At 34.2% G+C, this 21,014-nt stretch overlaps 2 protein-coding genes across 5 annotated transcripts; both read left to right on the top strand.

The window, feature by feature from the left end:
* The first annotated feature begins 2,729 nt into the window (after window positions 1-2,729).
* On the top strand, window positions 2,730-7,510 carry LOC127974426 (free fatty acid receptor 3). 2 transcript variants are annotated; one of them, XM_052577662.1, is made up of 2 exons: window positions 2,730-2,847; window positions 5,275-7,510. In XM_052577662.1, exon 2 carries the CDS (start codon window positions 5,303-5,305, stop codon window positions 6,284-6,286), a length of 984 nt encoding a protein of 327 aa, XP_052433622.1. In that variant the 5' UTR covers window positions 2,730-2,847; window positions 5,275-5,302; the 3' UTR covers window positions 6,287-7,510. The 2 variants fall into 2 exon arrangements, with proteins under 2 accessions (XP_052433622.1, XP_052433621.1); XM_052577661.1 differs by lacking the exon at window positions 2,730-2,847 and adding an exon at window positions 3,730-3,862.
* Window positions 7,511-8,756: 1,246 nt separating this feature from the next.
* LOC127974428 (free fatty acid receptor 2) lies at window positions 8,757-18,608 on the top strand. Of its 3 annotated transcripts, none has more exons than XR_008157295.1 (3): window positions 8,757-8,889; window positions 12,464-13,889; window positions 16,852-18,608. XR_008157295.1 is itself a non-coding variant. In XM_052577665.1 (2 exons), the coding sequence occupies exon 2, from the start codon at window positions 12,527-12,529 to the stop codon at window positions 13,496-13,498; it is 972 nt and encodes a 323-aa protein (XP_052433625.1). In that variant the 5' UTR covers window positions 10,287-10,826; window positions 12,464-12,526; the 3' UTR covers window positions 13,499-14,157. The 3 variants fall into 3 exon arrangements, 1 of the variants encoding a protein (XP_052433625.1); XR_008157294.1 differs by lacking the exon at window positions 8,757-8,889 and adding an exon at window positions 10,287-10,826; XM_052577665.1 differs by lacking the exons at window positions 8,757-8,889; window positions 16,852-18,608 and adding an exon at window positions 10,287-10,826 and having other exon boundaries at window positions 12,464-14,157.
* The last annotated feature ends 2,406 nt before the right edge of the window (window positions 18,609-21,014 follow it).

The following is a 21,014-nucleotide window of genomic DNA, read 5'->3' as shown; positions in this document are numbered from 1 at the left end:
TTTACTAGTGTCATTTATTGCCCTTCCGCCCTCTTTTGAATAGCAAATGTTCGTACACCTTGTGGTTTCTCGGGTTGACCGATCTGAGCATCCATAAAAAACTAAAACACTGGCATTTAGAGTTTCTGCTAGTGAATGGAGAAAAATCACTTCCTGTTCTCCATCATCAGAATCATGTGATTGCAAACAACCAATATAGCTATTGTTATAGTTATCGTTCTTGATGTGAACGCACCTTTAGTCATTTTTTTAGCATTTAAGTAATAGAAGATTTCTTTCTGTTTCTGTTGTGCAATGTGCTTATTTACATCATTATGCTAATTCCGCTAATTCTAAACTTTAGCAAACATGACTAAAAATACCAACATGCATAATGACATGGTGGTCGCTCAGTATTGGTGATGTCCTGATCTTAATGAGAAGGTTTTGCTGATGCACAATCATCAGATCAATCAGAAGTCCATGCTATGTTCAGGTAAATGGCTTTCAGCCATGTTTTGATAAACATTTTCCTGCCCATTCACAGACTCACACACGCTGCAGATTTCTGGGTAATTACAGGGCGAGATAAAGAACAGGGCAGTCTAATTATCACACAGATTCATCTTTTAGCACGCGGGACAGACTGTATCCGCTGAAATGTCAGAGGAGGCGGTGCTGATTGTCACAGCCTCTGATTAAACGGCAGGCAGCGATTCATTGTGACATGATGAGTCTGTCACATTTAACTTCCTCTCACCTTCACCTTCGCTTCTGAAGAGGCTCTCAACGGCTTTTGCTTGTCAGCGTGACACGAAGTGCTTCTGTCACAAATCCATACACCGTTAGAAAAGTTCTGTGGGCTTTTTTAGCAGGGTTGCTTCATCCTGTAATGAAAAAAATATTTGACATTTCAAACCTGTGTGATTTTTTTATTTATTTCTGTCTTCTGTGGATCACAAAAGGAGAAATTTTGAAGACATCTTCTTTCTGGTGCAATGAAAACCTAGTGACAATGGCTTTCAAGAAAAGGTAGTATTTTTATTTGTTTGTAGTTTGGGGAAATGCACCAAAATTTTACTAAAATTGCATTTAGAAAAAGTATCATGATGAATGCATTTGCTTCTGCTTCATGTAAAACGCATGTGCATCTTAATGTAAGCAGCAGCGATATGTGCATGCATTGTTTACATGAACCGAAAACAAGTGCATTCGTCGTGATACTCTCCACAGATTGGTGCACCGCTGCAGACGGGATGAAGAGGAGAAAACTGTTGAATAAAGTCATTATTTTTGTTTTCTTTGAGCATAAAACTATTCTTGTAGCTTTGTAAAATTACTATTGAACCCCTGATGTTATGTGGATTATTTTACAGATGTCCTTGCTATGTTTCTGGACCTTGATCGTGGTGGTTACCTTGCTGTCTATGGGAGCTCTCAGATTGGATCAAAATATCTTAATTTGTGTTCTGAAGATGAGCGAAGGTCTTACAGGTTTGGAACGACATGAGAGTGAGTAATTAATGACAGAAGTTTCATTTTTGGGTGAACTATCCCTTTAACCAACAACATTACGACTACCAGTGTGCATTACATTTCTTACAGAGTTTATACATTTTTGTAAACCCTTTGTAATAAAATACAACAATTCAATGCTAGTTCATGTTAGCTTCATTAAATAATATAAACAGATACAAGATATAATTATGAAATGAACAACATGATTAATAAATGCATTTCATAGTTAGATTAATTGTAAAGTACTAGTAAAATTGCTAAAAAAATAAATAAAATTAAAAATAAAATTAAAAGTATAAGAAATACTTAAATAGGAGAAGTAATACTTTTATATAATAATGCATTTATTTAATAAATGTACTATTTTAATGTTTATTAATATTTTGAATGTTGATATTTTTAGCATCTTTACTGTAAAGTAGCAACACAATAGCTGAAAATAAAATGAAAATGATCATAAAAAATAAAAAAAATAATTAAAAGTATAAGAAATACTTAAATAGTACAAGTAATACATTTATATAATAATACATTTATTTAATAAATGTACTATTTTAATGTCTATTTTTATATTTTTAGCATCTTTACTGTAATAAAGTAGCAACACAATAGCTGAAAATAAAATGAAAATGATCACAAAAAATAAAAAAAATAATTAAAAGTATAAGAAATACTTAAATAGTACAAGTAATACATTTATATAATAATACATTTATTTAATAAATGTACTATTTTAATGTCTATTTTTATATTTTTAGCATCTTTACTGTAATAAAGTAGCAACACAATAGCTGAAAATAAAATGAAAATGATCACAAAAATAAAAAATAATTAAAAGTATAAGAAATACTCAAATAGTAGAAGTAATACATTTATATAATAAAACATTTATTTAATAATTGTACTATTTTAATGTCTATTTTTATATTTTTAGCATCTTTACTGTAATCTAAAGTAGCAACACAATTGCTGAAAATAAAATGAAAGCTCAAAATATAAAATTAAAATCTAATTATAAATATTAATAATCACTAAAATAGTAAACTAATTGATAATTAAACATTTTAATATATTATTAGATTTGTTTTAATTAACAACAACACCTTTCAATATGTGCAACCATAAATGAGATCATGCGGAAGGAATTATTTTAATTGAATATTAACCTAAATTAAGGTCTGTTCCTCATTCACAAGTCATATGATCTAGTTTTATGGCTCATTTATGGTGTTGATCCTCCACAGCTTCAGTCCTCATTCACTGTCCTGGTATGAAGCAGTGTAAACATTCAGCCTGACTTTGGGTTTACACGGATGAACAATAGTTATATGTGTCTGGAATAACATCAAGGTGAGTAGATGATGATCTTTCAAACTATTTCCTGAATTTGTCTTTTGACTCTAAACTCATTTAACCCATAATCTCTTCGAGGTCTGAAAATAAAAGGTCTTAGTTCTAAACATGAACGTAAACACATTTATCTTAAAACAACATCTAGTCAGAAGTGAAAGTACGATTGAAATGTGTGTGAAATGTTTCATTTTACAGTGTTGCACAATCCTGAATTGCCCTCTGTTGTACAATCTTGAGTTTAGCAAAAGAGGAAATGTGCGTCCCATCACGTCTCAAACACTTTCTCCTTACAGTCTCCTTACAATACAATTATAGATATTATTATCATAGATTACTAATAACACTGTCTCTGTAATATTAAACATTGATGTATCATATAGATACTTATTTATTTGCACAAATGCATAACAACAGTCAAAACAACAGAGTCTTGAGAAATAAATTAATTCAAGATTAACTGATTTTCAGCAGTCTAGAATAAATAAGTGAAATATATATCAGTTTGATATTTATGTATTAAAATAGTTCTTGTTTTTATTGTGTGTACATGCATTTTTTTTAATGTCAGCTTGTCTAGACTGAAATAAATTAATATGTATTATTATTATTATTGAAATAAATGTTATTAGTGAAATAAATACAGCTGAATGCATTTTCAGCTGTTTTGAATTAAATATCTTATTATTATGTATATAAATGTATGAAATAAATGCATGTAAGCTGAATTAATTTTCAACTGTGAAATATTAGTAAATAAAAATGTATATATTGTAGTATTGTCTAAATTTTTATTGTCTGTGTACGTGTGTGTGAGTGTGTGTGTGTGTTTAATGATTAATTTCGTCGTTGTTAAAGGGAAGTAAGTATTGCTTCTTTCCTGTTGTGCCATTATAGGTGTGTGTGTGTGTGTGTGTGTGTGTGTGTCACTGGGAGCTCATTATAAGAAGGTTTATGTGTCGGAGCATATTGTCACTTCTGAGTCTGTGGTAGTGGACTGACTTTCTTAATTAAGGTATGAAACCATTCTGCTACTTTCGTTTCGTTTTGTTCATGACTGTAGTGTGTCATTCTTTCACTAACTTTAAAATGGTACATGATGCTTTGGGAGTTTGTTTAACAGAAATCATTTTATAAGGCTAACATGAGCATTTTTTTTAATGTTCAAAGGTATGTTAACTCATATCTAGAGTAAGAGATCACAGAGGGGGGCTTCAAGGAGCTGAAAACACCCCTTAAAATGCCCCTAGTACCTGACGGATCATAAAAAGTACTGTGAACTGAAGATTAAACAAGCTTATGATCAGATGGAGATTTATATGAGACGACTTGAATCGAACCATAAATTAAACAGAATTTTAACAAAATTGAAAAAAGAAAGAAAAGAAAAATATCTTTCAACCATCCATTTTGGATAGAAATTATTATAATTTTTTTTTTCAGATTTTATGTATTGTGATTTTTTTTTATTAGATTAAAATATAAAAATATATTGTAATTATACTTGTAATAAAAAAATAATAAAAAATTGAGTATTCAACAACAAAATTATATTTGATTGAAATAAAATATATATATTTTTTTATTATAACTGTAAAATTACAATGTTAATATTTGCATCTCAATTCAGACGTTAAATCACGATTTATTAAGGCATTGTAAATGTTTTAGATTTAATATGTATGACTGTATGATATTTATCTAATATATATTTTTTTGGTTTAAAAACAGATATTCACCAAAAATGTACTCTAAAGCTTATTTATTGACAGATGATAACCATACGAACCTCGTTACTCACATCGCTTTAAGTGTTTTTCAGATTGATTTATTAGAAACATCTTATCTCGAAAGTTTCCATGATTCATTTCCTGTGCTGTGTTAGAATTCGACCATCACCCAGACGTACTGCAATCCTGAATGTGTCACATTCAACTGTGTGTGGTTTAGTAAGACTCATACTGTATGTTTTGTGATGCATTTGTATTGTTATTAATCAAATGACCTAATTTTTTAACCACCTTCAAGTTCTCTTGGTCAGATTTACAGGACAGGTAAAAAAAAAGCAGGCTTTTTCAAAAACAGTACTTTACCGCAATTTAAAACTTGTCTTATAACATTTTCTGCAAATCGGTGCAAAATGATGGGAAGGTGTATATGTTGTCAGTCATCTCTCATGTCATGTCAGTCATGTCAGAATGCAATTTTGTTAAACTTAATAGGAAATATAATCTTTTACACAACAGAATAATTTCTAAGCATGCTTATTACGGCTATATTTTGACCTCGATCTTTAAAAAAGATTAAGGTTCTTAATAGCATCTTCCAGAAAATGTGCACGGTATGCTATGCACGGTTCAAATGTGCACAGGTTCTCTTGTAATCTTCTGGATGTTTATCTTTAATTAAAATTTAATTTTTTTACAGGTTTGCATCATTCACATCTACATCGACGATGGCGTGGACAGTGGGTCTGAGTAACCTTGTGTTAGCGGTCTACGGATTCACACTGATCACAGGCCTTCCCTCCAACATCTTGGCTTTCTACACCTTCTTTAAGAAGGTCCGCCAGCGCTCCACCCCGATGGATGTGCTGTTACTCAGTTTAACCATCTCTGACCTGATCTTCCTCCTTTTCCTGCCGTTTCGCATGGTGGAGGCAGCAAGCATGCAATGGACTCTTCCTTACTTCCTCTGCCCGCTGTCGGGATTCATCTTCTACTCCACCATCTACAACAGCACCTTCCACCTGACGGCCATCAGCGTGGAGCGCTACCTGGGAGTGGCTTTCCCCATTAAATACAAGCTCAAACGCAACCCTCGAAACGCCGTGATAGCCAGCGTCATATTCTGGGTGATCTCCATGGCACACTGCAGTATCGTCTACATCATGCAATACCACGATCATTCGAACCCCAACTTTACCGATCCCTCCACACGTAACACCTGCTATGAGGAATTCTCTGAGGAACAGCTCAAGATCCTCCTTCCGGTTCGCCTGGAGCTTTTCGCGGTGCTTTTCGTAACGCCGTTCCTCATCTGCTTCTTCTGCTACATCAAGTTCATCCACATCCTCTCCAATCTGCCCAGCATCAATGCTAAGAAGCGGTATAGAGCCATCGGGATGGCGTTGGGCACGCTACTCGTCTTCATTATCTGCTTCATGCCCTATAACATCTCACACGTGGTTGGATATGTAGGCAAATACAGCCCTGACTGGCGTGTGTACGCGCTGCTCACCAGCACGTTCAATGCATGCCTCGACCCTTTCATATTCTACTTCTCTTCTTCAGCACTTAGAGGAACATTTAAGAACGTCTTCCAGGAGCTGTCGAGGAGGCTGGTCATGCCTTGCTGCCGCTCGCCGTACTATTGTCCTCTGTTGAACTGTTCGAGTACAGAGGAGAAAACTCAGAGCACAACCGACAGCTCTCTGTAACATCACAAGCCGGGACTTGTGAAACGTGACTCGATCTGAGAAGTATCAGAAGAGCACCACATGGGCCAGTATTTTTCTGTGTTTTCTTCTGACTGAGTCCAAAGCAAATGAACATAATTCTGATGCGCAGCTTAATGGACCTGTATAATGGGCCACTATTACTAGGAAGGTTCCAGTATTTTTTTTTTCCATTCATTTGTCTTTGTTAAAGCACTATAAGCTGTCAATCAAACCAACCAGCTACGAGGGCGATTACAAACAGCATTACGAACTTTAATTTGAAACTTACTAATTGGACAAAAAGGTACAAGATTTAACGACTTTATAGAGGGAGAACTACCATGAAGCATTGCGAATTACATAGTGAAGTTTAAAATGATGGAGACGTATAAAACTATTAATTTTATGTTATATATACATGTACGGGGTTGCCATAATGAGATTTGTTCACTGTGACTCGCTGATTGGTGGAATTTTCCTGTACAGCATTATGGGTACTATTGTCTTTTTGCCACGAATTCAGCTGTTACATTATTTTAAAAATGCATATACTGTACCATCGATTAACCAACCTTTGTATCTCACAGTAGTTCTGTCTTTAAAGGTTTATAAGTTATCATTCAAAATAAGTTTTTCTATGCAGAACAAAAAAACCAAATTATTTTTTTAACTTCTTGATCCCAACTATTGCCTGCTATTAATTTTGCATCTATTGGGGTTCAACATGCCGTCAACTTAGACTTTCTGGTAAAGCTAGTTGACCTTCGTTGTCTTCCTGGTGAAGCAGCCTAAAGCGGGCACGTTTTTCAATGCACTGTCTGATATTGATTGTAATGGAAAATGCTCAAGCAGGTTTATTGGGTGTTTTCTGGCAGGATCAGTAACATTATGCACCTTCAGGAAGCTTCTTTGGACTGGGCATTCAATGTGTGCAGCTCTAGCAGCACCAAATAAAATAACGACTTCCTCAAATTCATACTATTGGTTGATCCAATATTATATCCTCAAACAAGCAGATTGTAAACCAACTGAATGTTTTTACATTTATCTTTATAATCATCATTTTTGTAAATCAGTTCTGCTGCTGCATTAACTTCACAGCATAAATAAAATTATTATATGAACTTTTAAGTACTTTTATTTTGCTTTTTTCCTGTAACGTTTTATTGATTGCTAATTTTCACTTTATGTTTGTACCGTGAATAAATTAAATGTTACCCTTTATTTGCATTTAAATGTGTTTTCTTTTATTAAATATATTTCATATCTAAGTTTATATTACAGTTTTTTGGATGTAAGTAAGTAATAATTAAATTGTGGTTAATTTTATGCAAGAGCAAACAAGATATCTTTACATTTTTTTTCTCACGGTTAGAAAGTGGCTTGATGTGTCATTTCTACTAAATAAAAATACACAAACAACAATATAAATTACTTTTTGTATTGTGTGTGAACATGATGTAGTTCTAGACTAAATGTGAAAGTGCATTAATTCATCCCACTTGCAAAAAAACTGATTTAGTATTAATCAAAATGAATTAAAATGTGACGCAAACCTGCAATAATTAAATATGTTAAATAACACAAATGCATCTAATCCCATTTTATTAACCAGTGTCTTTGCTGCTGACCTTTGATGATCAAGTTCAACCATATTAATAAGCAAAAATGACTTTAGATAAATGAACAATTGTGCTTCATTGTTTGTTTGTTTTTTATTGCTGAAGAGTGTTGAACCTTCTTCTCTTGTGTTTACAGACGTGAATTTACTTTTCCGTCAGCCTGAGGTTTATTCATTACACTCTTAGGTGTGAAAGGGCTTTTACATTTGCTATAAATAGAACTTAATTTATTAAAAAACAATCAAACCCTGCTCATATTTAAAAAAGTAATGAGAAAGTAACACAAAAGTAACATACTGTAACACATTACTGTCCATAAAAAGTACCTAAGTAACGTAATTAGTTACTTTTTTAGGGAATAACGCAATATTATAATGCATTACTTTTAAAAGTCACTTTCCCCCGAAACTGCTTATAGCACCTTCAACCAAATCTTCAAGTCACATGGCTGAACCATTTTTTTTTTAAGTCTGAGAAGATGTACGTACTAACTCTGGAATTATTTAAAGAAAACTAGTTTAAAAAATCTATGCATGCTGTGTTTAAATCATTCCGGAAAGATTCAAGGCATTGTTAGACACGCATATGCGTGACCTTATATCATGCTAAACCTTCAGCAATATTTATGTCCCTCAATAAATGATGGATTACAGAATCACACATCTTAATCTATAAATACAAAAGAGACTGTCACACTCGGCCGCTCGCTGTATATGTCATTGTCAGCGGATGTGTATATTAGACCTGTGCAGGGCCGTCGCTATAATTCACAAGAGTCAGTCGGCTTTAGTGGGCTTCCTTCATTATGAAACATTCCTCGTCTCTCTCTGATGACGAGAGAGAGTTTTCTTAATATGTGATTAACTTGATTTGTGCTGCATGGTGAAATTATCATCCATCTCTCTCTATTTTTTGGCATGCATATGAGAAAATGTGGAGCACTTATGAGGCAACGGCCGTGTCGACTTGGAGTTTACAAAGGTATGTTTACAAAAGAACAAATCCTTGTCTTTTTCTGTGTTTTTTAGATTACACAGACATTGATTTTTAGCAATGCATCTGTTTCAGGCTTTCAAGGATTTCATATTTTAGTGTAGTGGGGAATTCACATAATGAGAAAGACAGCATTTATGTGTCTGCTCAAATGCTTTTGATTGCTTTGTTAGTTTTTTAGGGATGGATGATAATGGTGATGATGTTATGCTCATGGTCATCTCTTTTCTGTCTATGATCTGAGCAGCTGGGATGAGCTATTAGTGACTCAGATTTGCTCATTTCTTTCCAGCATATCTAATAATAAATGACAGAACTGGGGAGGTATTTTTTTCCGATGGATCAGCCATTTCACAATCAAAGTTTTAGCTATGAAACACAGCATTGTCATGTGTAGTAAAGTGTATTGCACGTCATTGTGAAAGGAACGAATTTCCTTCTTTCAGGGGGTTCTGTGCTGAGCGTCAGGGATTTTCCGTGATTTAAGATACTGAATGAAAACCCCAAAAAAGTATTACATTCAACATGGAAAGTTGAAATTTTCAAACTCTGACTTGGAAAAGTGGAACTGAACTTGCAGAAAATGCTGATTTGGCCAAGATGGCAAAGCATGACATCATGCAAACAGAGACTGACATAGCCCATGCACTTTCAATCAAATCAAATGCACCAATCCATCAAAGCCTGTGATAATAAAAGCGGTTTAGCAAAAGTTTGCGGAGACAGGCGTGTAAAACACTGTCAATGATCCTCAGGTGATAATCGTATACCTGTAGAATAAATAATGTTTGCATTGGACAGCATCGTTTATAAGCCACAGTTTGGTTGCTAGGAAATGTTGTATAACATTTAGTTGATAGTTAACAATTGGACACCTGCAAAGTTAACGCTGCCTGTTTTGGTGAATTGATGCAACATGTATAAAAATACATAGAAATTATGGTACACTCTTAGGCTCCAAAAGGGGGTTGAAGATCCATTTTTGGTTCCCCAAAGCAATCTTTTCAGGATTAAAGGGTTCTTTAGATTGTTAAAAAAAAATTATTTTAACCCTAATGAACAAAAACATATTTCAGTATATTGGAAAATATCATTTGTATATTCTGCAATATATTATATAATATATGAATCATCAATATATTATTAAATGTATTCAAATATATAATATATTAGAAAATAAAAAGGGAAAATAATATATTACAATATATCTCAATATATTTTAAGAAATATATTGGTAAATATATTTTCCTTTCGTAAGGGAAGAACTGTTCGCTGAAAGGTTCTTCTATGGCAACCTTCTTTTAGAACCTTCATTCTTAAGAATGTAAACATTCTTTTTATCCAATATAAGGAATGCAAAGATTCTAACGGTTCTTTGTGGAACCTTTATTTTTAAGAGAGTTGCCATTTCTACTTTAAGGTCAGAGATTCCCAGCAGGATTTCCAAAACATCAAACTCTGAATGAAACACAGCATTATTCCCAATGATTATCCTCTTTTTAAATACAATTTCGATTCTGGGATGGTAAATGTAGTCACATGATTCGTTTTGAGAGGTTGTGGTCTTGAGACCCAGTGAAGGAGAGAACAGACTGATTTATTGCCCTCCCATTCACACTCACACTCACATATGCAAGTGCACACCCATCATCTTTAAACACATCTCCCACACACCCTGAAGGAGTATAAATCCCGATAAGACGGAATAGACTAGCACACATGTACAGCACCAGAGACTGTGTGCGAGGAGCACGCCAGGTTGGATCCAGTCCACATTTATTAATTTTCCCTTATCAGTGTTCAATATTGAAAATGGAAAGCAAACAGCTGGTGCGGATGCTGTCAGCAGATAGACCTTAGTCTCTATTGAAAAACAAGAGCGGGTCAATAGAGAAGCACAGCTGAGAGGTCCAGTGTGCTTTGCGGTGAGTTCGTCTTTTTGTCTCAATATTAGAGAAGGGATGGTTTTACGTTTACGAGAGCTGTAATAGAGTTCCCTTGTTGCGTTATTGTCACTTTTTGATGCTTGCATAACTCTGTTTTTCCTTCTTCGTAGATAGTTTAAACTTCCTTAGACGTATCTATGTAATAACTGCTAATTCTGGTCACGATGTGTCATCATCAGGCCATTATATGCTTAATTTGGAGGATTTTTTTAAATGAATTATGTGCAATGCAATGCAATGCAATGCAACAAAGTAAAACATGTTGAACGCAGCAAAGAGTTCTACACTTTTAATTCATCGTATTTGTCAAATATTTACTCAAGGAGTTGGGGATGTGTTGCTCTTTTGAGTTAGAGTTTTCTGTGGGCGCAGATTCCAGGCCTCGTCATCATATACAATAGTTTCATAGAATCTAGTATTGTTTTATAGTTTGTATACCATCACTGTGAGCTCTTTTAAATCTACATTAAGGGTGTCAGATTTTGCTCCTATATGTCCACTGTTCTGCAGTCCTTATTAAACATTTACAATTTGTCAAGTCAAATGTATTTGTATAATGCTTTTCACAATATGCATCATGTCAAAACAGCTTTACAGAAAGTAGTAGCGTGATGTCTATAATTCTTTAGCGCTTTGTCATAATGTAAGTTTTTAGGGCTGCATGGGCGACATGACAGTATAAAACGATTATACAAGTGATCCTCCAGAGTTTAGATCTAGCTATATTGTATTTATAGTGTTCACTATATGTTAAAGTGCTCACTTCTTCTGAGCTTTACTTCTGAGCATTCAAAGGCAAATAAGTAATTTAAAAGGTTGGTGGAGTTTTGATAAATATTATCAAATACATTTTGTTAAATATTAGATATTAGTTGATTTTGTTCCATTAAGAGATTTAAATATTGGTTGTTTTGTTCTATTTTTAAAGATATAAATATTGTACATATTTTTTTTTTTTCATACAGAGATTTTAAATAATGGTTGTTTTTGTTCTATTGAAAGATTTAAATATTTTATGGTTTGGTTTCATCATTTAAATATTGGTCAGTTTTGTGATATTAAGAGATTTAAACATTGGTCAGTTTTGTTCTATTAATATGTTAAAATATTGTTACATTTTTATAAATTAATAAATGTAAGTATTGGTCGGTTTTGTTCATTTTTTAGGTGTAATATTATTATTTTTTGTTATATTAAGAGATTTAAATATTGGTCGTTTTGTTCTGTTTAGAGATTTAAATATTGGTCAGATTTGTTCTATTAATATGTTAAAATATTGTTAATTATTTTTAAATTAACAAATGTAAATATTGGTCAGTTTTGTTCTGTTTTTAGATGTAATATTATTTGTTTTTGTTATATCAAGATAATTAAATATTGGTCGTTTTGTTCTGTTAAGAAACCCAAGGATCGGTCAGTTTCGTTACGTTTAGAGATTTAAATATTGGTCAGATTTGTTCACAAATCTGTTAATTGTTATGTCTAAGAATTTTTAGGATTACTAGAAACGTCCATGTATGTGTGTTGGGCGTCCGGTGCTATAGGAGCAGGTTTATACACCCTTGATCTATTTTACTGACATTTTTCATGATTTTAACACTGCATTAAATTTCCAGGACTGAAACGTCCAGCTCTACTGAGGCCTCCTTCTTCTGTGGACTGTATGGAAGACAGCAACCATGCAACACTGTGATTATTATCTGTGCCTCACCGTCTACATCGTCACCTTCATCACCGGCTTCCCGGCCAACGTCTTGGCCTTCTACACGGTCAGCCGCAAGGTCTGGAGAAAGCCGGCACCCATCGACATCCTCCTCCTCAACCTGATCATCTCAGACTTGCTCTTCCTCATCTTCCTCCCCTTTAAGATGCAAGAAGTGGCCAATTATATGGTGTGGAATATTGACTACTTTCTGTGTCCGCTGTCTGGTTTTGTCTTCTACATGACTATCTACAACAGCACCTTCTTCTTGACCGCGGTGAGCGTGGAGCGCTACCTCGGCGTGGCGTTCCCAATCCAGCACTCCCTGTGGAGAAGACCCATCTACGCCGTGTTCGCCAGCATCTTCATTTGGTTGCTTTCCATCCTCCATCTCAGCATTGTTTACATCGTGCCCTACTATAACCCATCCGGGATGGTCCCACCATCTAGAAACGTTTGCTACGAGGGATTCACAGATGCTCAACTCGAGATCCTCTTGCCCGTACGCTTGGAGTTATGCATTGTCCTCTTCTGCATTCCCTTACTTATCTGCAGCTTTTGCTATATAAACTTCATCCGGATTCTTTCCAAGCTGCCAAACATCGGCCGACGGAGAAAGCTGCGGGCGATTGGATTGGCTTTGGGAACGTTATTGGTGTTCGTGCTCTGTTTTGGACCTTACAATGTTTCCCATGTTGTTGGCTTCATAACCAAGTCAAGCCCTGCTTGGAGAGACAAAGCTCTTCTTCTCAGCACGTTCAATGCTTGTTTGGACCCGATTATTTTTTACTTCACCTCGGCGGCTGTTAGAAACACACTTGGGGCGATGATGAGGGGCATTTGGGGTAGATGTTGGTGTCCACGAGTCCTATGGAGCTCCAGGAAGGAACCTACTGAAACTGAGAAAAACAGTCTCCCGAAGCCACAGGAGATCACCAACGCACTTTGACCAGTGTTTTATCATTTAGGACAGGGAACGACCATGCAATTATTTTTTTGTACACAAATGCAGCATGGTAAACATTACTCAACTTCCTTGTAAGACGGAGGCGGCAGGCAACGCCAAAACATTACCAGCACAACTCACGTGTAGTACGAAAAGGAAAACACTGTAACCAAACCGGTGCACAGAGAGACGTGGGCAAAAAGAGGATTAACTTCCTTTTGTATAGAGTGTTTATTCATCCGTGGTGTGAGCTCATCTTTATAACAAACTGGTCATCATTCACTTTATTGAATATAAACAGACAGCAGTTTGAGGACATTGATCACCGAGATAAATGAACCACAGCCGTCGGCCGTATGAAGGTCAACAGAAGCGCCGCTCTCAAGCATGTCACGTAAATATTTGAAATGTTTCCTTTCTAAAGGGCGATGCTTATCTAGAAGCTGACAGTGTGGTTTTCTGATGGTTTGTGTGCGTGTTTGATGGAGGGTGCGTGATAGAGACTTCTCTTGAAATGTCCAGGAAATGGCCAAACTTGCACCACAGACAGTAACGGTGAACGAAATGAAGAAAATTAAAATGTTAAAATAAGTAAGCCAATATTTAGACTGATTCCCTTGAAGTGTTAAAATCCATGTATATATATATATATATATATATATATATATATATATATATATATATATATATATATATATATATATATATATATATATGTGTGTGTGTGTGTGTGTGTGTGTGTGTGTGTGTGTGTGTGTTTGTGTGTGTGCATGTAGAATTTTTTGTCTCTACCTTCACATATATTTAGCATATTTTGGCCAGAAAAAATTAATATTGAGTGGCGAAAACATTGCATTCTGAGTGTTTTGTAAAAGTTGTTTGAAAACAAATGATCTTAATATCAAAACTGCAAAAATAGCAATTAAGTCAATTAACCAATTGACTTTTTGACACTTTCAGGATTTCGTGTCCATGTGTGTTTGAAAACTTTAACCTCATTTTGTCACTAGTAGCACAAACTCCACCTTTAAATGCCTTATTTATATATGTAAATAATGACAATGTTACTGTATTATTATTGTACATATTGTTCCAAAGAAACTGTTCCAAAGAAAGTGTCATTCAATAAAACATTAACTGTATTATAATATTACAGCAAGACTGTGCCAAATGTTTAAATCATCTGGTGTCTTTCTTCATCCTGGGTTATAAAATGTTTATAGCATATTTCTTATCAGTTCATAATAACCATTAACCACTAATCTCGTGTCTCTGTTATAAACGCGACAAATATTTGCACAGGGTTATTGTTTTTGACTACCGAGCCGAGAAGGAGTGTACATACAGATTCAGGAGCACGTGTGGAGACGGGAAAACACTTGAATGTTTGGCTTAGTTCCTTCTAGAGCATCATTCAGGAAACACATTGATATACACAGTTATTGCTCCAGTCTGGAGGCGAATTCTGTAATAAAGAGCGAGTTGGAGGGACGTTTGACTCACCACAGATACAGAAGTGATCTGGTGTTTTTTTCCTCTCATTTTACTTCAGCTAGTTTCACAATAGTCAGACGTTTGACTGCCAGCATAAATTCTGGTCTATATTAGAGCTTATATGAGCCAACTCAATCAAAATATGTCAGTCTCCATGAACAAATGTACATACAAAGCAATGGAAATATGTGTGTACTTCTGTGGGTGGAAAAAAGTACTTATTACACTTTGACAGACATAAATTCTGATTAAAGTGGAATATAGTCATAGTTTATGTCCTCCTAAATACCACAAAAAAAAAAAAAAGAAAATTATATATATATCTGAAGAAAAAAAACTTTTTTTTTTTTTACATACATTTATTATTTATTTCTTATTTGTTCGTTTTTTCATTATTATTATTATTATTTTTTTTTTTTATTTAACTTAATTTCGTTTCCTTTTACTCAAGGAAGGGGATTCAGAACTTTCTTAAATATAATAATATAATAATATTCAGTCTTTATTAATATTTTTATTATCATTATTATTATTATTATACAACATGAATTCAATTAAAAAAACATTCTTAATACAGTTCTTATCCAATCCCACCTTTTATTTATTACATTTATTACATTACATTACATTTTCTAACTGAAAAAAGGGATCCGAAACATCATTATAAATAATGTAAACATATGATAACAGTTACAAAACTATACAGGTATGTATGGTTTAGATCTTACCAGTCTGGTAGCTACAACTTTGTTTATTTAAATGGGGAGTCATCTCATTTATCACCAGTAAAATATGGAGTGCCACTAGGATCCGTCCTAGGTCCCCTTCTATTTTCAACATACATGTTGCCCCTTGGTAATATTATTAGAAAATACAGGATTAGTTTGCACTGTTATGCTTATGATACTCAGCTATATATCTCAATCAGACCAGATTAAACTTCTAAATTATCTAAGATAACAGAGTGTGTTAAAAATGTAAAAGATTGGATGACAAATAATTTTCTCCTATAAAATTTGGATAAGACAGAGATATTACTTATTGGGCCAAAAACAGTAGAAAGAATCTCTTAGATTACAGTTTTCAACTAGATTGATGTACTGTCACTTCCTCTACAGTCAGAAATCTGGGTTTTTTATTAGAAAGCAACTTGTCTTTTGAAAACCCATATTACAAAAACATTATTCTTCCATCTTAGAAACATTGCCAAGCTACGGAACATGTTATCTGTTTCTGATGCAGAAAAGCTAGTTCATGCATTCATGACCTCTAGACTGGACTATTGTAATGCACTTCTAGGTGGTTGTCCTGCTTCGTCAATAAACAAGCTACAGGTAGTCCAAAATGCAGCAGCTAGAGTCCTTACAAGGTCAAGAAAATATGATCATATTGCCCCAATTTTACAGTCTCTGCACTGGCTACTTAATAAGGTTCAGTATCAGTTACAAATTATCATTACTTACCTATAAGGCCCTAAATGGTTTAGCTCCTGCGTACCTAACTAGCCTTCTACCACGCTACAACCCATCACGCACCCTAAGGTCACAAAACGCTGGACTTTTGGTAGTTCCTAGGATAGCAAAGTCCACTAAAGGAGGTAGAGCTTTTTCACTTTTGGCTCCCAAACTCTGGAATAGCCTTCCTGATAATGTTCGGGGTTCAGACACACTCTCTCTGTTTAAATCTAGATTAAAAACGCATCTCTTTCGGCAAGCATTCAAATAATGTATCTGAGTGTAGTTGCATCTGATCAAATGTGTATTATTATTCTTCAGCTTGGGTTAAACTAATTCATTTTACTTTGTTGGATCAGCAGCTATGCTAATGATGTCTCTGTGTGTTTCTATGTTTTGTGTAACTAGGATTCACACAAGCTCCAGTCTGGATCCAGAACATCTGAGAAGAGATGATGCTGACCCTCAGAGGACCTCGGATGATGCTAACCCTGAAACAACATACAGAACTAACAAATATAGCTACAAGTGTGATTGCATCATATAACAATTGCTGTTAATAGTGTTCATCATCTGGCTGACAACATCTTTAATTAGTTTTTCCTAAAATAAGTTTCAAGAACTGCAAAATAACTTTCTTAAAAGTTTTTTAATGCTTTATTTTGATGCAGTCTGTTGACAAGAAGTAACTTTGCTCCTACATGTCAACAAACTCCTATTAGAGTGTTAGAAATCTGTCTTTTCTGCTAACTCTTTATTGTGATGGTGTCCCAACAGACATTATTCAGACTAAAAGTAACTCATTTCAACTTATTCTATCCCTACCAGACTACTAATGCTCTGCTTACAGTCTAATGAGCGTCAGAAGACATGTAGGTGCAACGTTACATAGTTAACAGAATGTGTCAAAGGGACCATCAAAATAAAGTTTAAACCATTTTTTCTAACGAATCCATCTCCAGAACATCAATGCACGAGTGTGTAAACTGTGGGGTTATAAAAAGTCTAATTTCACAGAATGTTATCTGTATATGAGCATCTGATTTAACCGAACTTACAGTATATGGGATCTCATTTACACCAGTTCTGTTGAAGACATCTAATATTCTTTAACGTTTCTGCACCGCACAAGATTCATAATGCTGTCAACTTTATTTCAGGATCTAACCGCTATACATCAAATAAACGTTTTCCATTTTCTCAAAACTACCACCATTACCTGCCCACCTGCAGTAATAAATACACTCAGGCTGGAAATATCTTTAGATTTTGAGCATATCCAAGCATCCAGTCACCTCAGTGGGTTTTGCTTCTAAAAAAGTGTGTGAAGGACTTTCATGAGCTGAAGAGTTTCATTTTAGTAAAAGGTGACTTAATACCAATATGCCTACAGAACAATGATTTTCAATGAATCATCTCAGATTAGACCAGAAATAACTGCCAAAAAACAAAACAAAAAAACCTGTTACTGTGAATTGTGACGTAATCTGTTGCTCATCCACCCTAGAGCACATAAATTAAACTCCTTAAAGAAACAGTTCAGCCAAAAATGAAAATTTGTTGAAAATTTACTTACCCTGAGGTCATCTGAGATGTAGATGAGTTTGTTTCTTCCTCAGATTTGGAGAAATATAGCATTGCATCACTTGCTCACCAATGGATCCACTGCAGTGAATGGGTGCCGTCAAAATGAGAGTCCAAACAGCTGATAAAAACATCACAATAATCCACAAGTAATCCACATCACTCCAGTCCATCAGTTAACATCTGGAGAAGAGAAATAAGTATAAAAATGTGAAATAATATTTGCAAGTTTAAATAATTGTTTTCTGTTTGAATATATGCTCAAATATAATTTATCATTTCTGATGCGCAGCTGTATTTTCAGCATCATTTCTCCAGTGTTCAGTGTCACATGATCCTTCAGAAATCATTGCTGCTATTTATTTCTATTCATTTGATGTCCATCAGTTAACATCTGGAGAAGACAAAAGATGAAATAAAAAAAATCCATGATTACGACGATTAAACTACAAAACGTTGCTTTTTGCTAAAACATGAGCCAATAATCCATTATACAGCATAATCCTCCAGTGAAAAAGTATAATCTGGTCTGAATCAGGAGAGAAATCTGCACAAGTGAAAACAGTTTAAAACGGCTCCAATCAAATAATGTGGCTTGATTTTGAGGAGTAGATGGACTTTTGTGATATTATGGACTCATATTTTAAAAATGTCTTAATAAGAGATTTGTTTCCTCAAAGCATGCAGCTTTTTTCTTCTCAAAATGTTAACTGATGGAATGGAGTGCTGTGGATTACTTGTGGATCATTGTTATGTTTTTATCAGCTGTTTGGACTCTCTTTCTGACGGCACCCATTCACTGCAGAGCATCCACTGGTGAGCAAGTGATGCAATGCTACATTTCTCTAAATCTGATGAAGAAATAAACTCATCTACATCTCAGATGGCCTCAAGGTGAGTACATTCAAGCAGATTTTCTTTTTTGGGTGTACTGTTCCTTTAAACACATTTCGGTGGATGACACACTGCAGGCTCCTCTCAGCTGTGTTTGGATTAGTGGGAACCTGTAGGAGAAAAATGTGCTCTGAAGGGTCAACTAGAACAAGCCTAAGATAAACACAAACGCGCTCACAGCGGGAAAAACTAGAAGTTGAGCATCCTCCGCCGCTTATGTAACTGCTGATTAAATATCATTGGCTAATTTGATGTTGCTTTCAGCTAGTGCAGTGCTTTTGCATCCATTGTACTATATTTAAATTGATTTTGCAGATTTTCCCTCACAATCAAGTCTCCGGGGCGTGATGTGCATTCAAGTGATTTTGTTTGGAATAAAATGGACAAGTTCTTTAACTTCCCGACAAACACGGGAAGCTTTTAGCACACGGTATAAAGAAGAGCAAAGGATGCATATTAAGATTGTAATCAATGCTTCATCTGGGTATTTTATCATTCTCCCGCAGCCACAGGGAATGATGGGAAACATACAAACCGTGCACAAAAGAAAATGCATTCACCTTCACTGTCTGTACCAATTTGCTGTAATTTTCTAATTAACAGGCAGCAAGTTTAAAGAAAAATCCCATAACTACAACATTGTTTTAATGAGACAAGTTCACATGAAACTCATTCTGACATGAATGCAGAATCAGAATCAAAAGTTTGGGATCACTTCCATTTTGCATGCATTCGGTCTGAATACACATTAGCACATTACATTAATACACTATTTACAATTTTAATAATATTTCAAAATTTTTGACTATTTAAAATTTATTTAAAACTGTTTTGGGCATTGATAATAATCAGAATGTTTCCTGAGCAGCAGAATGATTTCTAAAGGATCATATGACACTGAAGACTGGAGCAATGGCGCTGAAAATTCAGCATCTCTTTACAAAAATAAATTACATTTTACAATATATTCAAACAGAAAACAGTTATTTCAAATTGTAATAATATTTCACATATTTTGGCTACTTTGACTGCACACACAGACGTTTGTTTTTGTGTAAAGTTAGTTCATCCAATAGGTGTAATGGTTTTTATACTGTGCAAACTGCATATTCTATGGCCCTTCACCAACCCTACACCTAACCCTCACAGGAAACTTTGTGCATTTTTACTTCCTCAAAAAAAAAACTCATTCTGTATGATTTATAAGTGTTTTGAAAAATGGGGACATGGGTTATGTCCTCATAAGTCACCCTCTCCTTGTAATACCTGTGTCATACCCATGTCATTATACAGAGCTGTGTCCTGATATGTCACAAACACAAGCGCACACAGAGTCGCATCACTGACCTGACGGTAAATGAGTCTTGCAGAAGAGCTGTGGTTTTGCTGATTCGGCTGAATGTAGAAATCAGATTAGCATCACTTTCAGTATTTTATTGCTGTCACTTCACTTCCCTTCTTGAGTCAGTCCGGATTATTCCAGGCTGATCTTCAGTTTCTGTCAAAATAGAGAACTAAAAGCATATTAGTGGCTTTTATTTCTGATGGTGGTTTCTGTGAGGTTCAGCCTTGCTGTTTGTGCAACATATTTACAATCTATTAATTCTGACTATTAATTTAATAACACATTTGCATTCCCATGGTTGTCTGATATTGGTTATTTGTCACATGATGGGCCACAAAACAAATTCATTATTATTATTTTTATTATTATATAAATATTTAATTATTTATTATATGGATTATTAACAATCCAAATTAAGTATTTTATTTGCATTGTTCTTATTTTTAAATGATAATTTTTTTATTAATTATTATTCATTGTAATTACCATATGTATATATTTATCAAATTAAATACAAGTAATACATTTATTATTATTACATGGATTATTAAAATCCAAATAGGGTGTTTTTTTATGATTTATTATTAATATTCATATTTTTCATTTTTCATTTGAATAATATGTATTATAAATATTTAAGTAAATATGAATATTAAATGAATTATATTTTATTATTATTATTATAATTATTATTATAAATGTCTATTAAGATACCAAATCAAGTGTTTTATTAGGATTGCTTTTAATA

This window comes from Carassius gibelio, chromosome B16, assembly GCF_023724105.1.
Source record: "Carassius gibelio isolate Cgi1373 ecotype wild population from Czech Republic chromosome B16, carGib1.2-hapl.c, whole genome shotgun sequence".
Lineage (NCBI taxonomy): Eukaryota > Metazoa > Chordata > Actinopteri > Cypriniformes > Cyprinidae > Carassius > Carassius gibelio.
This window is presented reverse-complemented; position numbering and strand designations above follow the sequence as displayed.